Source organism: Melospiza melodia, chromosome 21 (genome assembly GCF_035770615.1).
Source record: "Melospiza melodia melodia isolate bMelMel2 chromosome 21, bMelMel2.pri, whole genome shotgun sequence".
In the NCBI taxonomy this organism is placed as follows: domain Eukaryota; kingdom Metazoa; phylum Chordata; class Aves; order Passeriformes; family Passerellidae; genus Melospiza; species Melospiza melodia.
The window spans coordinates 12,545,637-12,560,631 of record NC_086214.1 but is presented as its reverse complement, the minus strand read 5'-3'; the positions used below and the strand labels follow the sequence as shown (position 1 = coordinate 12,560,631).

Below are 14,995 nucleotides of genomic sequence, written 5' to 3'. Positions count from 1 at the left end.
TGCCTCTTTCTCCAAATAAAATAAAGCAAAATAAAAATAATCTTCAGCATCTTTAGCTGCTAAAAACAGGTGCAGTGAATGTGTTTTGAAACCCCTGTCTGGGAAACATGCAGAGCCTGGAAAGTCCCATCCCTTGTGCTGGGACGTGCCTGGGAGTTCCAGGACTTCAAGGGTGGCATTTTTAATTTTCCTGGATTTGAGTCTCATATCTAGTTTTAATGCTTAATTACTGAGTAAAAAATGAGTGTGTCAGATGTAGCAAAAGACAAATTCTTGGTCTCTTGCACTGTGCAGAAGACAAAACTCTGTGAGCATTGGGGGCTGTTTGTATTTTGTGTGAGCAGTACCCTCCTCACACCCATCGTGGTCTTGTCTTTGATCCTTCTGACCATGCATGCTATGGGAGTAACTAAAATCAAAGTTAAAACAAACCCCAGCACTGGAATATTTAAAATACAAACACATTAAATTATTTGAACATTAAAATACTTCTTTTTTCAGTAATACTTTGGCATAATTGACTTCCAAAAGAAAGGTGAATTCTTCCATTTGCTATCGCACCAGATTTTTCCAAGCTGTTTTGTTGCAGCATTTGCAGCTGATACACCACTCCTAAAAAAATCCCCTTCCAGAAAGAATCCGAGCCGATCCCACAGCACAGCCCCAAACACCATTTGAAGGAGTTTTCTCCCTTTTTTTTGCAGACAATAAAGACTGGGCTGACCATGGTGGGGAAGGTGGTGACGCAGCTGACGGGGACGCTGCCGTCGGGAGCCACCGAGGAGGAGATCCTGGCTCACAGCAACCTGCGCAGGAGTCCCCTGGTGCCTGGCATTGTCACCATCATCGACACCGAGACGGTGGCAGAGGGACAGGTAACAGTGTGTGCACCCAGCCAGAGCCTGCGTGGCCACCCCAGCCCCGGGGAAATCCTCGCTGTGCTGGTGGGAGTGCAAAATCAACCGGAGGAGTTTTACAGGCGCACAGAGCTGGGATAAAATCCTGTTTGGGGCTGAAATGCAGCCAAAATATATATTGTCCTTGCAGCATATTTATGTGACACTTTGACAAGATCAAGTGTGAAGTGTCACATTTTGTCTCCCCAACACTTGTTCCTAATTGACATTGATTGATGCTGATCAGTGGAAGTGGAGATGGAGTCTGATGATCTTTATTAATACAGAACTGGAATGTGGGGCTGTTTGGGAATGGGGGACTTGCTGAATTCCAGGCTAAAAAAAACGATGGGGGAAGTTGGGTGTGAAGTGTACAAGTTATAATTTTATGTAAATCCCAAATGTAGTGGAGCACAATTCTGTTTGTGAGGCATTTGCACTGTTTTATAATAATAGAATAAATTTACTGTATATACTAATACACAGTGCAGTGCATCAGGAAGAATAATTTGTTACAAACTCCCCACCATTATCAGACAATTTCTAAATTGTTGGATTTTCCTGTCTTTATGCCAGGGAAGATATCCATGTCTTTTTTGTTTGTTTCTAACACTCATTTATTTTTAAAGTGGCTGGTCCTGGATTCAGTGTTTATGCAGAACTCCCACACACTTCATTATTCTGTAACTAGTCTGTGAGAATTTTTTTTTCTCATGGTCACATTTATTGAATTTAAAGCAAAAAAAACTTCAGTTTTTTTCTTGTTTTCCCCTATCTTTATGAAGCTCATTGCAGGTAAGTTTTGAGGTATTAAGGACACATCAGAAGTCAAATGATTAGCAAAGTTATTTTATTTTTTTCTTGACAGGAAAATAAAATCTTTTACTTGAAAAAAGCAACACAAAACAAAGAAAAACTTTGTTATGGTTGTTCCTTGAGAATTAATTTTGGCAGTGTTTAGCCAAGCAATGTTGCATTGAAAGGGAATTGTTCATAAAGCACTATAGACATTTTCTTCCAAAATTGAAATAAAAGAAAAAACATAATGGAAAAAAAAATTAGGATCTTATAGTCAGGTTTTAAAATAATTCTGGGATTTGTTTTTGTTTCCAGGAAAAAAATAATTTCTTGGCTCTTCATATGCTATAAGGAAAAAAAAAAAAAAGCCAAATTTGACTTCATAAATTTCTGATGAAGCTGTTTAATGTGGTCATTATTTCTGCTGGTCCCTGTCTGTGCTTTGATTCTTCTGCATTGGCCTAGGGGGAAAAAATGATAGATCTTAGGTTTTTAAGGCTTGTTATATATGATTTAGAGTTTTTATGAACTTGTCCTCTGACCCTAACAATGGTAGGGAGCTCTCAAAGCCTAAAGGGCACTCCAGGAGAGGAGCTGTAAAAATGATAACGTTTGTCTTGTCCAAACCCTGCTGCTCTAACATAAATAAACCATCATCTCTAGGAAAATAAGTTTTGTCTTGAACCTCTAGGAAGTTGGATATTCTAATTGTGTGTATTGCATTCATATTTTTGTGATCTGAAGTTTTTAAATGCTGGTAAATTATATAATTTATTTACAGCTGCAATTTGCTTTCAGAATTATATTTATTTCCAGATTTATATTTATTTCCAGGAAAAAAGAAAATAACTTCTTTTTTGTGTTGTTAGATTTTCATGGTGCAGGAGATTTTTTAAACAATTTTTTCTTACTGAAATGTCCCTCTGGCAAAAAGAAAGCTGATTAAAAATAAATAAATGCACGTTGTATGTGGCTCATCCCCTGAGCTCCATCCCCACTTTGGCTGAGGGGTGGTAAGACAGGCTGGTGATGCCAGGCCCTGTAAAATCCTGAGTTTTAGGGTCACTGTCTGTTTTCAGTGATTTTTATAAAGTTGCTGCTTTATAGAATCACAGATTCACACAATCAGTACATTTGGAAAAGTCCTGCAGGATCATCAAGTCCAGCCTTTGACTGAATTCTGCCGTTCCCATGAAAACCAATTGCCAAATTTGCCCATTTCTTGAATCCTCCCAGGGATGGGGACTCCACTTTGCTGTGAGGGAACTCCTGTTGCAGTGCTGAAGCACTCAGTGAGAGGATTTTAACTTGTTTTATCCCCCCAGTTTCCAGATTCCTGTAATGAAGAGTTCTGAGTGGAATCACCAACCCCTCCTTCTGTTTGAGGTGTCTGGTTTGGAATGTTCATGGCTGTGCCCATCAAGCTCTTCCTCCTCTCACTGAGAAACCCTGAATTTAAAATTCCAACCAAATATTTTCTGGGCTAAATGAGCAATTGGAAATCCCTGAATCCAGCAGGGGCTGGTGTGTGCTCACACAGGTTCCAGCCCTGTCACAGCTGAGGGCAGTTTCAGAAGCAGGGAGGAATTCTTTTCCTATCATCAGTGCCCTCCTGATGTAAAATAAATACCTCAGCTCCTTCAGGTCAGTAAAGATTTCTGTCACCTGCACAGCCTGACTGAGAATTTGGGTGTTCCAGTGAAAGATGCATTTTCCAAGTAATAAAATATGCCTAGAAGATAAGATACAGTAAAAAAAAATAAAAATCTGTTTTAAAAAGAGAAAGAAAATGGAAGACAGCAATAAATCTAAGGCAGACAAATACATAATTTTGAAGGAGAAATATGAACTTTTTTTGACTGGGGAAGCATATTTTCTTTTTAATAAATGTGACTAAAGTTTTGCAAATTAATGATCCCATTACTTTTTCAGTTATTTCAAGCACAGACACAGGTTCTAAAGGTGGATTGAGCTGCTCTGTGCATGTGTACAAATATAACAATTTCTGTGCCAGGAGGATGATGAAGGGAAATGTTTGGGACACAAACCAGGAGGACTAACTATAATTTTCACTAATTTTTAGCAATTTCTCCCATTTCAAAGGCATTAAATATGAGGGATGAGAGAGGGAGCTCGATGTGTCTCATTCACTGCCCTGTGCTGCCATGGAAGAGGCTGAAATGCAAACTCACCACAGAGAAATCCACAATTTAAGACCAAAGAACTCTCCTAATGTAATCTTGCAGGATTAAATCTGCAGGGAAAGTATTTTTAATAAACCTTATGAATGTAAAGCTCTCATCCCCAGCAGTTGTTTATGTGATAGCTCCTACTTTCAGAATTGGTGCTACTTTAAGAAAATTTGAATTATGAGGTAATTAAATAAATGCAGAGGAATGCAGAATTATTGACATTGGCTGTCAGGAGATATTTGTAAAAGGAATAAAAATAATTATCGAGATGCCCAAGTAACTTTGTGGTAAACCAAAATATGTTAACAAGGTTGTGTGCTTGTTTAAACTTCCTTCTAATGAAGTGTTAGCAAACTTTTCAGTTAGACGGAAGGACTATTTATTTGAATCCCTTAATTAGTTGAAATGGATAAACCTAAAGCTGTACAGATGTCCTCTTTTTCAGTAATTGGAATTAAACGTGTAAGACTTTATTGGCTTGGGTTTGAAAGAAAAATTATTTTCTTTCGACCTTTGTTTCTGTATTCTTAATTAATTCATCCACTGGGCCACCCACGTGCAGGCTGCAATAATGACCTTGCTCAAAAGTCACCAGTTTTGGGGCAGAATGTAAATCTGTTCAACATCCAGCAGTTGGCTGACAGAGAAAGATATGGCCAGTTCAAACCCCAAAACTGGGGTTGTGCTTGGTGGAATCTCCCTGTGCAGCTCCTCCACAGCTCAGCAATATTGCAGGGAATATTTGCAAAACAGCTCAGCAAAATAAGATAAAATGTTGATCTATTTATGTTTGAAAATGTGATCAGGGTTTTTTTTTTTTTTTCCTGTTCCCTATTAACTTTTTATTGCATTAAAGAGAATTTTCAGGGAAAAAGCAGCCACAGTTTTCAAGGTTCATTTTGATTTGGTGAGGAGCTGATAGCAATTGAACCAAATCAAGATGCTTATCAGGAGCAGGAATTGTTGTGAAGTTTTGGTCTGAAGCAAAAAGAAGCTCAGAGAGTGAAGCATATTCAATAATAAAACTTTAAGTACAGCCATAATTCCACTGGTCATTAACACCAGGGCTTTTATTTTAGGAGCAGCTTTGGCAAAGGCTGATGTGATGTTCTGATGCTCAGAGATTTGGCCTCAATTTTCTTCACTTTTTATATCTCCGTGTATTACAGAAGAATTCTTTTTATATATAAATATAAAAAGAGCAACAGGATTCCCTCAGAGCATAATACTGTCTGCCTCACTTTTATTAAAGGAGATCTGGTTTTTGTCAAGAAGACATTTTTGTCTCAGATAAATGGTTCAGGCTGAGCGTGAGGCTGGTTTGAGTTTATGCTGGATTCTATTAAAAGGAGTGCAGTAGTTAATGCCACAGATCTATCACTTTTAGCCCCTTTCCACTGAAGTCTGACCTTGGCTGTAACTTGGGGGAGGCTCTTTCTGAATCAAACTCCAGCTCTTTAAAGCATTGGGGATCTCAAGTGTACAGCAAATATTTGTTATACAATATTCATATTTATAATTATTGCCAAACCTATTTGTTTTTATGATGATGGGATTACTCTTTTCTTAATTGTATTAAGAGTAGGACCTGCTTGATTAGATTTGGGTCCATTTTTATTTGTGTTACTTTCATGTTTTATTTAAAAACATGTCTCCACTGGGATAAGTGGTGTAATTTGCCTTTAAAGATTAAAATAATTAAAGTCATAATTACGAGTGGCTTCTGCTCAGCAGTACTGAAAATACCACAGAGGAAGGAAAATATGGCATGGGAGGAAAAAGCTCTGGCTGCAGTTCTCCCCTGCCCTCAAACACTGCTGGAGTAGTAAATGCAACACTGCCCTCAGTGCTTTGTCTCTTTTAGGGTGAGATAAAGGTGATTTGATGAGTCTTTGATAAATGATTTGATGAATCTTTGATAAATGCAGAGTTCTGCTGTGACAGAGCTGCTTTGGGAGCTGATTTGGCTCAGCTCACACAGCCCCGGGCTGGGCAGGTTTGGGGAAAATCCTGTTGAACTCTTGATAAAATATTTTTGGGCATCAGGAGCAGCTGAGGGCTCGTTCAGGAAAATTCTCAGTGTTGGTCTCTTGCTGGGAGCTCTGCAAGGAGGATCCTGCTGGAGCTCTGCGATCACCAGAGCCATGCTGGCATCTCTGAACCTTTCTCAGTGAGAGGCTTTGGAAGGTTTTTTAGCAGAGTTCTTAGAGCCACTACCTTGGAGAAGGGAGCCTGTTTGGGAGGAAAGAAATTGCAGCCTTGGGATTCCTGTGGGCTCTGGGAGGGAGAATGAGCTGCTTCCCTCGAGCTCCCTGACAGCCCTGTGTGTGTTATTGGGGAAATTGTCCCTCTGGTTGGATTTCCAGGAAAAATTCCCAACTCTGCTGTTTGCAGGGGCACGGAATCCTCCCCTGGCTGGAGGAGCTGGTTTGATGTTCCTAAAGCACCGCGTGTTGTATCAGCGTCGTTTTGATTTCCTGAGGTTCTGTAAAAAAGGGAAATCATGCTGGGATTTACAGCTGTGCAAGCCCTGAACTGGAATGGGAACCAGGCCTTGCTGTGGTGGCATCTTTGTGAGGGACATTTGGTTGATGATGGAGTTAAGTCCAGTTTTTTCCTCCTTTCTTTGTAGTGTTGGAATTGTAAAAAGTGATATTTGTTATCCCCAAGTGCAGTGCAGAAGAGCAGGGGGAGGACCTGACAAATCCTGAAGATTTCAGTAGATTGGTGATTTAAACAAAGCACTTTTCTCTGTTCCTAAAGGATCTAGTTTTTCCTGCTGCTTTTAAGAAGAGGAAGAATATCTTTTCATTTTTCCATGCACAAGCAGGTGTTGTTTCCTTGTGTGTTCCCAAAGCCAGTTCTGTCCATTCTGCCACAACAGTGACACACATCAGGTGCTGAGAAAGGAGCCCTGAGTGTCACATTCAGTTTTTGAGTGATGAAGGTACTTTTATGGTTGGTATTTTTGCCTTTTATTTTGCTTTACTTGGTTAGTACAGGGGATGAACATACTTGAATTTGAATCTGCAAAGGCCAGTTTGCTATACCAGAAAATCAGCTTTTATAGGGAAAGGGGGAGATCTTTAAAAACTACAACTTTTGGAGTTTTTTTTTTTTTTCAAGAAGATATTTTTAAGCAGTAAATGACAAAAGAATTGAAAGCATGGGATCAGTTAACATAATATACAAATAGAGATTTGGCCTTTTTTGAGTTCTCAAGTTATCTAAGTCTGTTTCTAAGTCTTAGGTGTTTTGCAGTTTTTGATGTTGTGACTTTTGCTTTGTGTCATATTTCCAGAGGAAAAATATTTAAGGATCAGGTTGCCATCCATTGCTCCTGCCTGCTGCACAGGGGTTTATGTTGCAGGAGTGATAACAGCAGTGCATTTATCATTTTTATTTTTTTCTCAAATAAAGCCATGTTGAATTAATCCTGTAGAAGAGGCTACATATGAAGTATCCTATATAACTCTTTCTAGCAATGATTTAGCTCCTGGGATACCTACACATTTCTGATTGAATATTCTTATTTAATTTTCTTATTCTTCTTATTCTTATTTATTCCTGCACAGCACGGTGTGGTGAGCTCTTTTGCAGTCAGCAATAATTCATGGAGCAAAACAGGACTATTTTTCTATTTTCCCTAATTTGAATAGGATAAATAAATAGGAAATAAATGAAATAGGAAATAAATGAATAGGAAATAAATAGGATAAATGAAGGCATAGGGTGGATAATCCTTTCTGGTTATTAGAGCAGTCTCATGTCTCTGTATGTTAGAGAATTCCCAGGATTGTTGGTGCCGAGCTGGCAGGCAGGGACACTGTGGATGTGACACCTTACACAGCAGTCCCTGGGTCAGGAAATGGGGATTTCCAGGGTCAGTGAATGGGATTTTCCCCCTGCAGTGTCTGTGCCCTGACTGGGCTGTGCTCTGTGCCCAGGTGCTGGTGAGCGAGGACTCGGACAGCGACGGCATCGTGGCCCATTTCCCTGCCCATGAGAAGCCCATCTGCTGCATGGCCTTCAACCCCAGTGGTAAGAGATCCTTCTGGGTTTGGGGTGGATGTAAACAAGGCAGGAAATCCCATGGGAACGTGTCCCCTGGCTGGTCCCACTGGGACACTGCAGGTGACCTGTTCTGTGGAGTGCTGGATGTGGAATTTGTCTTTTCTGGAATTTCAAATTTGTCCTTGCTGGAAATTTCAAACTCTAGCAACTCTTTTACTAAGAGAGAGGACATTCAGTCCCTCTTCCACTGCTGAGGAATTATTCCTGCCAGCCAGGTGCACACATGGTTGTGATCCTCAGGGATCCAGGGGATCAGCGCATGGATTAAATTGTAGTCCTCCATGAATACAGAAATAAAATCGTTTCACTGGTTTTTAAAGTAACTTATTATTTCTTTGCTAATGAAGAGTTTGTGATCTTACCCTCTCTCCTGAGTGAAATCAACTAAAATCTGAAAATACTTGTAAGAAACTCCTCCAAAGTACCTGTTTGTCTCCTTCCTCTTTAGACATGAACAGTCACTGTGGGCAGCAGGTGCAGCTGCAAACCTTGTGTATTAATTGATCTTATTAATCTGGCAATTAACATTTCATTATCTGCAGATAAATAATGTTCTGGCTGATTGCAGCAGCTCTCAGGGAAATGGTCAGGGAGTCAGCAGCTTCCAGTGCCTAAATTAACAATTTCTAAGATGTAGCAAATGCCATGAAGATCAGGAGGGTGAAGCCACATTTCAGAGAATAAAACTAAATGTCTGTCATTTATGTTTTCACTTTTGCTGACCAGTTGGTGTCATTCTGACACCCCATCTGTTGTGTCAGAACTCTTTAACAGTGCAGTGCAGTTCACTGGGATTTTGTGACAGGAAAGCTGCATTCTCATCTGCCTGGATTTTCTTGGAAGGGGATTTTTCATGGAGCTCTGTGCAGTGAACTGAGAATCCTCAGTTCCAGAACAGTCATTTTGCTCTGTGCTCTGGAAGAAGGATGATACCTAAAGTGGAGCAATGCTAATGAAATGAAATAAATAAATGAAATAAATACAGCTGCTTAAATTGGAATAGTAAATTGATATTAATTAAATGCCTCCTTAAGAGAGTTTCTAGGATTGTGTAATTTAAAGGGCAGCAGAATGTTTATGCAAAACCAAATTAACTATTATTTTTCAAAAGGAAGGATATTTTTGCAAATTGCTGGATTCTTCTTTTGTGATCAAATTCTTTGGTTTGCTCAGGTACTGGGATGACAATAACTTAGAGAGTGACACTTAGATCAAATGGTGTTTAATGGCAAAATGCTTGTTTAAGTGGTGTTATTCTTGACTGTGTGAGATGTGCAGGAGGGATGGGGACAAACCAGCAGAGAACTCTTCCTCCAGTGAGAGCAGCACTTAGCCAGCATCGTGAGCTCTTTATTTAACATCAAGGCAGGATTTTGTTTGAAGCCAGGGCTGAAGCATCATCCCAGCTCATTCTGCAGTGCTCATTGGCAATCAGACTGGGCTCATTACAGAGAACAAAACAAGAGGTGCCTTTTGATTCTGTCCTTGGCTGCTTGCTCTGAAACCCCACTTTTACTCCTAATTCCAGGCAGTGACCAGCACACAGTGCCTGCAGGGCTGATTCACTGAGAATTTTACTTTCTGGGGCTGATAAACCCCTTAATGCCATCGTGTCTCACCACAGGAGCTGCACAGGTGCTCAGGCCGGGGTTTTGGGAGGATCACTGCATGGGTTTTTATGGTGTTAAAAACGAGCAGAATCCTCCCTTCATTTGGGCAGATCAGAGGTATAAAGGCCTTTATGAACTGTGATAATGAAAACCAACTTGTGTGTAAATGATCCACATCTCTCCACACTACAGGAATTGGTTTTTGTGCTTTTGAGAGTAGTTTTAAAGTCTACTGGGCTGCAGCTTTTTGTCAGTCAATTGTCTTTACTTCACCACATTTAAAAGCAAGGTACAGATGTTTTATTTGTGCTAAAGCTGAGTTGCTAAATACGTTGTTGTCTGCACTTGGGCAAGTTCTCCACATCCAGTGGACAATCTGTTCTTTCAGCCCATAAAGTTTCTTCCTGCTGCCCCTGCAGAGGAGAGGAAGGGTCAGATCCCCTGGGCTCCCCAGGGAAGGTGTTTGGGGCACAAGGCCTCGAGGATGCAATGTGGGAATAAGTGGAGCATGAAAACCTGTAGAGATGTTATTTTCACAATTTATAGATGAAATACAGTGTAGAGAAATCAGCCCTAAATTTTATATATGATCAATAATTCTGGAGCCTTGGTGTTCCAGTGTTGAGCTTGGAGTTGGAGGATGCCAGGACATTTCCTGCTCTTCCTCTGGAGTTCCACTTTCCATGGGAGCCTCGAGGGATGCAGACCAATAATGACTTAATTTTGGTCATTATAGCTTCTGAGCCCACCAGAGCAGGGGATTGTGTGGGATCCCAATTCCTGTGGGAATTCCTGCTGTGGTCAGTGCAGAGCCTGAGCTGGATTTGCCTCCTGAGCTCCAGGTGGGATTTCCAGAAGCATCCATACAAACATCTCCATCCCCTGGATCTGCTTTGGGAGGCAAGTGAAGTGTAGGAGTTTTCATGTCTGTTCAAAGGTTGTTTCAATCATTCACTCCTGTTTTTGGAAGGTTTGGGCCTGGTTTCCCTGTCAGGCTGCCCTGCCAAGAACTATATGTACAACAAACCCTGTGGGCTGCCAGGAAAGATGAGAATTATCCCCTTGGATTTTTTAGGGCTTCTGCTTCAACTTCCAATTTGTTAAGGCAAGTAAGTAGCCTTAGAGCCTCTGAAAAGGACATTTTGTTACCTAAGCTTCCTGGTGGTCTTCTCCTGGGACAGCTTTTCCCAATAAAAGCTTTTCTCTGCATTCAGATTCAGCATAGAGGGATTTTCCAGCTGCAGGACTCAATCCTGGCTTCTCACCCTTCTAGAGAGAGCAAAAGACTCAACATTTTTCAATAAAAGCCCTTAAAACAAACTGAAAATACAATGATTAAAACATTTCTCTAGCTATAACTAAATCCACACTCAATTTGGGAATAGGACCAGCTTTTAAATCAGTGAGATAGGGCAGGTACATTCCAATTTTAGTGTCAAAGAGGAAAGTTTTCAAATAAGATTCTCAGTTAGTAAACAGCTAAAAAATGGTGCTGGTTTATAAATACCTGTTGTTTTTTTTTTTTTTTCTTTTAAGTGTGGTAAATAAATGATCTGCTTTCCAGAAGTGTTGCTCCTGCCAGCTTGGCAGCTGAGAGCTGTGAAGTGCAAGACATTGAAAACGTAAAATAATTACGCTTCCTTGGCTACAAAAGAGATTTTCCACCCATTAATAACAAGAAAATTAATGTTGGGCCAGCAGTAAAACAGATTAAACTGTGTCCCCCTTGGGATGCCTGACTGCACCTTTAACAGACCTGAAATTGCTCTGATTATTTTAATGTTCTATATTGAAATGTGACAGTGGCCTTGAGTTAATCGTTAAAGAGGGTGAAATTGGAACATCTCTGCTCAAGTTTTTTCCCATTGATCAGAGAAAGTGGGCAGGAAAACACTTCTGGAGAGTCAATCAAGCTGTAATTATTTAATGACAGAATAATTCTTCAGCTTTTCTGTTCATTTTCTTCTGGTTTTCAGCTTGAATTATTCCCTTGGAAGACAAATATGTTCAAATGAAGGCAGTTTGGTGAGCTGCAGTTACAAATGTTGTGTCCCTCTGTCCCATGTCACCAAAAGGAGGAATCTTTCATGATTGATCAAGAATTGCATTTTGGTTTGGTTGTGAAGGAAGAGCTGTAGCCATGGATTATTTTAGGAGTTAAAGGAGTCATAGGGAGTTATTTATTCGCAAAATAATATTTTATTTTTCTTGTCTTTCTTTTGACTTCTTGGGATTTTTAAAATATTTACATTAAATCTTTACGTGCTTGCGTTTATTTTGCGGTGAATTTTGCTAAAATCAGAATTTCATTATTTAGTTAAGGTTTTTTTGAGGCCAAATTTTGTAACTGCAGCACATGGTCCACTTGGGAGTACCCAGGGCTTGAGCAGCTCTGATGTTTGGCTGTATTTTCACTTGCCTGGGAGAGGGGCTGAGTGGGTATAAATAAAGCTGCTGTTCTGGATCGGGCCATATAAACTTTGTCCCATGAATGCAATTGCTCAGCCCAGGGAGCTCCGTGGAACAGGAATCCTGTCCCAGGGAGCCTGTGGAAGGTGGCAGTGCCAGGAGAAATCTGTATGGACAGAACCAGGGGCTGCTCTGAGTCACTGAGCACTCTGAGCCTGTAATTTGGGACTCTCCAAAGCTCAGTACCAGCCTTGTGTGGGATCCCAGTGCAGATTTCCAAACGGAAGTGTGAGAGTTCGTATTTTTTATCACTTTTTGGACAGGCAGTGAGTTGGTGCAGTGGCTGACTGGTCTCTCCATGGCTGGGCATGGAAATCTGAGGGTTGCATTCCTAAATCCAGTCTGCCCATGGATCCACATTTCCTCCCCACAGATGTGTGCCTGATCCCCAGCACTTGTGCCCTTGGTGTTTTGAACAGAAATCCAACAGAGCTTGAAGGTGTTGGATCCTTCAGTGAGTGCTGGCAGTGACACACAGTTTGGGGAAATGGAAAACCCTCTGAGAACTGAAGGGAAGCTCCTGGTGAAGCTCCAAGCGTGAGGACCTCATTGATATGCAAGCAATCAGCGGCTCTGTAATTAGGAGGTGTTGCAGACAGGATGTGCTGGGGCTGCCCCGCTCTCCCAGCGCTCTCCGATTTGCCCCGGGGAGTTGGGGAGCGGGTGTCCCGTCCGAGCTGCGGTGCCAGCCCGGGGCCCGGCTCGCAGGGGAGGAAGCTCCCACATAAACACGGCGCAGCCTCGGCTCCCAGCGCTCCCCTTCCGCTTCCAGCCCCTATAATTAGCAGCCTTTTCTTTTCCTTGTATTCCCAGTTGACGCAAATGCTTTTTGTGGCTTGGCACCTCATTTAGGGCGTGGGCTTAGTTTATGGCCAGGCCAGAGTCTGGTTTAGTCTTCTGATACTGCAGAAATAGCTCTTAAGCCACAGTCTACATCTGTACTGGTTTTTCCTTTTATGCATATATTCCTCGTGTTTTTATTTCTGTCCTGAAAGAAGCTGATTGTTTCCCCAAACAGAATGCAGGAAAAGTAGGAAGCTGTAAATTAGGGCAGGTAAAACAAAGCTTTGCTAATTTTTTTTTCCCTGTCTAGGATATCTCTTCCTTTGAAACTGGATTTTAATCATCTCTGTGGACTTAAAACAACCACACAGTAAAACAGTCATTAATTTAATCTGGCTGCACCCTCGTACTGTGGATAAGCAAAATCAGAATTTTTGCAATGAGATATATACTAAATGAAGTCTGGTTTACACATAAATTTCCACTGGGTCCTGTGTATGCAAGACTTCCAATGGATTTCAGCTGTTATCTGTTAAACAGGGATTAATGCCAGTTGGAAAAATAAGCAGGAAATCCTCAAGAATTATTCACTTTTCATCTCTGATTATTCACCCATAAAGTCCCTCATAGGAGAAAACATTCAGACTGAACTTAGCATGGCTTTAACCTGTATTTCCTTCTAAACAACTTTGGGAAAACTGTCACAAGGCCTCTTCAGAAGCTTGAGTTGAAGTTTCCTGCACTTGAAAGTGAGGTAGGACCAGGATTCTGGTTCGTGTTTCTCCACTGGGATTAGGAATTCCTGCTGGGATGCTGCAGGGAGATGGAGAGAGAAACAAAATGGCTGAGCTGTGATAATGGAAAACTGGGATTCTTCAGTGTGAAGTAATGAGAGCTGGAAAATCCCACCACAAACCCCAGCCCAGTGTTCTGAAACATGGGTGATTTATTGTTTGAATAACAGGGGCGAGGAAGAGATTTCAGAATGCTGTTTTATAAATACACGTTCTTTCCCATCTGTGGTGTTGTGCTTGGGACCTCCGTGTTGATACAAGTCCTGCCAGAATATATTTGTACTTCAAATGCAAATGTGGGTGTGAAAGGGCCTCCTTTAACTTACTGAAAAAGAGTCTCTAATACAAGTGAAGGGCCTGTTTTCCCTGGGCTTTCATCTAATAAATGCATTTATTCCAAATGGGACAGGCAGCAGGAGTTTAGATCAGACACAAACTGCCAAATCAGATACCACTCATCTTTCTATTTTTAAATCAATTCCTTTCCAGCCACAAATGTATTATCTTTCACCTCTGTACTCCTTCAAGTTAGCATAAACAGAGAAAAGAAACCCCAAACCAAACCCAGAAAAGCCAAAGGCAAAGCCCACATGGAACCAAGAGCTGGGAGCGTCATCTGGAGCTGCTCAGAGCTGCAGGTACACCGGTGGATGTCACAGCTGTGGCTCTGGGATCCAGGCTGTCACTGTAGGAACAAACAGGGACCACCATGGGTTCTGGGGGCTCCTGTGCCACAGGTTTTGGTGTTTGTGCCCAAAGTGAGCCCTGCTGTGCCTGGTGACAGCATTGAGGGTTGGGAAGGAGCCTGTGAGGAGCAGGGGGATGATGCCCTGCCTGAGCTGCCCACAGACACCTGCGGCTCTCGCCAGCGCTGGAAACCAGATCCTGCTGAGCTGAACACCCCTGGATTGCATGGACAACAAGGGTGGTGATCCTGTGTTTTCACTGGCTTGGGATCATTGCACAGCATTTTGTCTCCAGTTCCAGACGGATTTTTGGCAGATTTAGGGGTTTTTTACCATCTTGAGTGCATCGTGCCGTGCGCTGGGATCCACAGGAAGAACGCTCTGCTGGGAGCTCTGGGTGCACTCAGCCCTGGGTCTGTATTTATAAAAGACTTCTCAAGCCTTGAGGGAGGAAAAAATATCTGTTAGCAGAGCTTGTCTGCTCAGTATTCAGAGAAGTCTTATGGATCTATCTCCTCCAGCTTCTCCTTCTCCAAAGGTCCTTTCCATCAGGAATAAGAGAGAGCACAAAAGGACCCAAAGCACCTCCACATCTATATAAAGCTGTCTAAAGCATGAGGAGAGACCAGCATGGGAATAGAGAAGATAAATTCTTACTGGGTTGAATTAGATCTTTTGGAATATCCTCACTCC

At 41.5% G+C, this 14,995-nt stretch overlaps 1 protein-coding gene across 8 annotated transcripts in view; it reads left to right on the top strand.

Moving 5' to 3' along the window:
• The window catches only part of BCAS3 (BCAS3 microtubule associated cell migration factor), a 295,445-nt gene that overhangs the window by 52,832 nt on the left and 227,618 nt on the right, over positions 1 to 14,995 (top strand). For all 8 annotated transcript variants that reach the window (XM_063174268.1, XM_063174266.1, XM_063174267.1 and 5 more), the window contains exons 12-13: positions 705 to 875; positions 7,834 to 7,927. In XM_063174268.1, the coding sequence (XP_063030338.1) occupies positions 705 to 875; positions 7,834 to 7,927 (265 nt within the window). The remainder of the gene's footprint in view (positions 1 to 704; positions 876 to 7,833; positions 7,928 to 14,995) is intronic.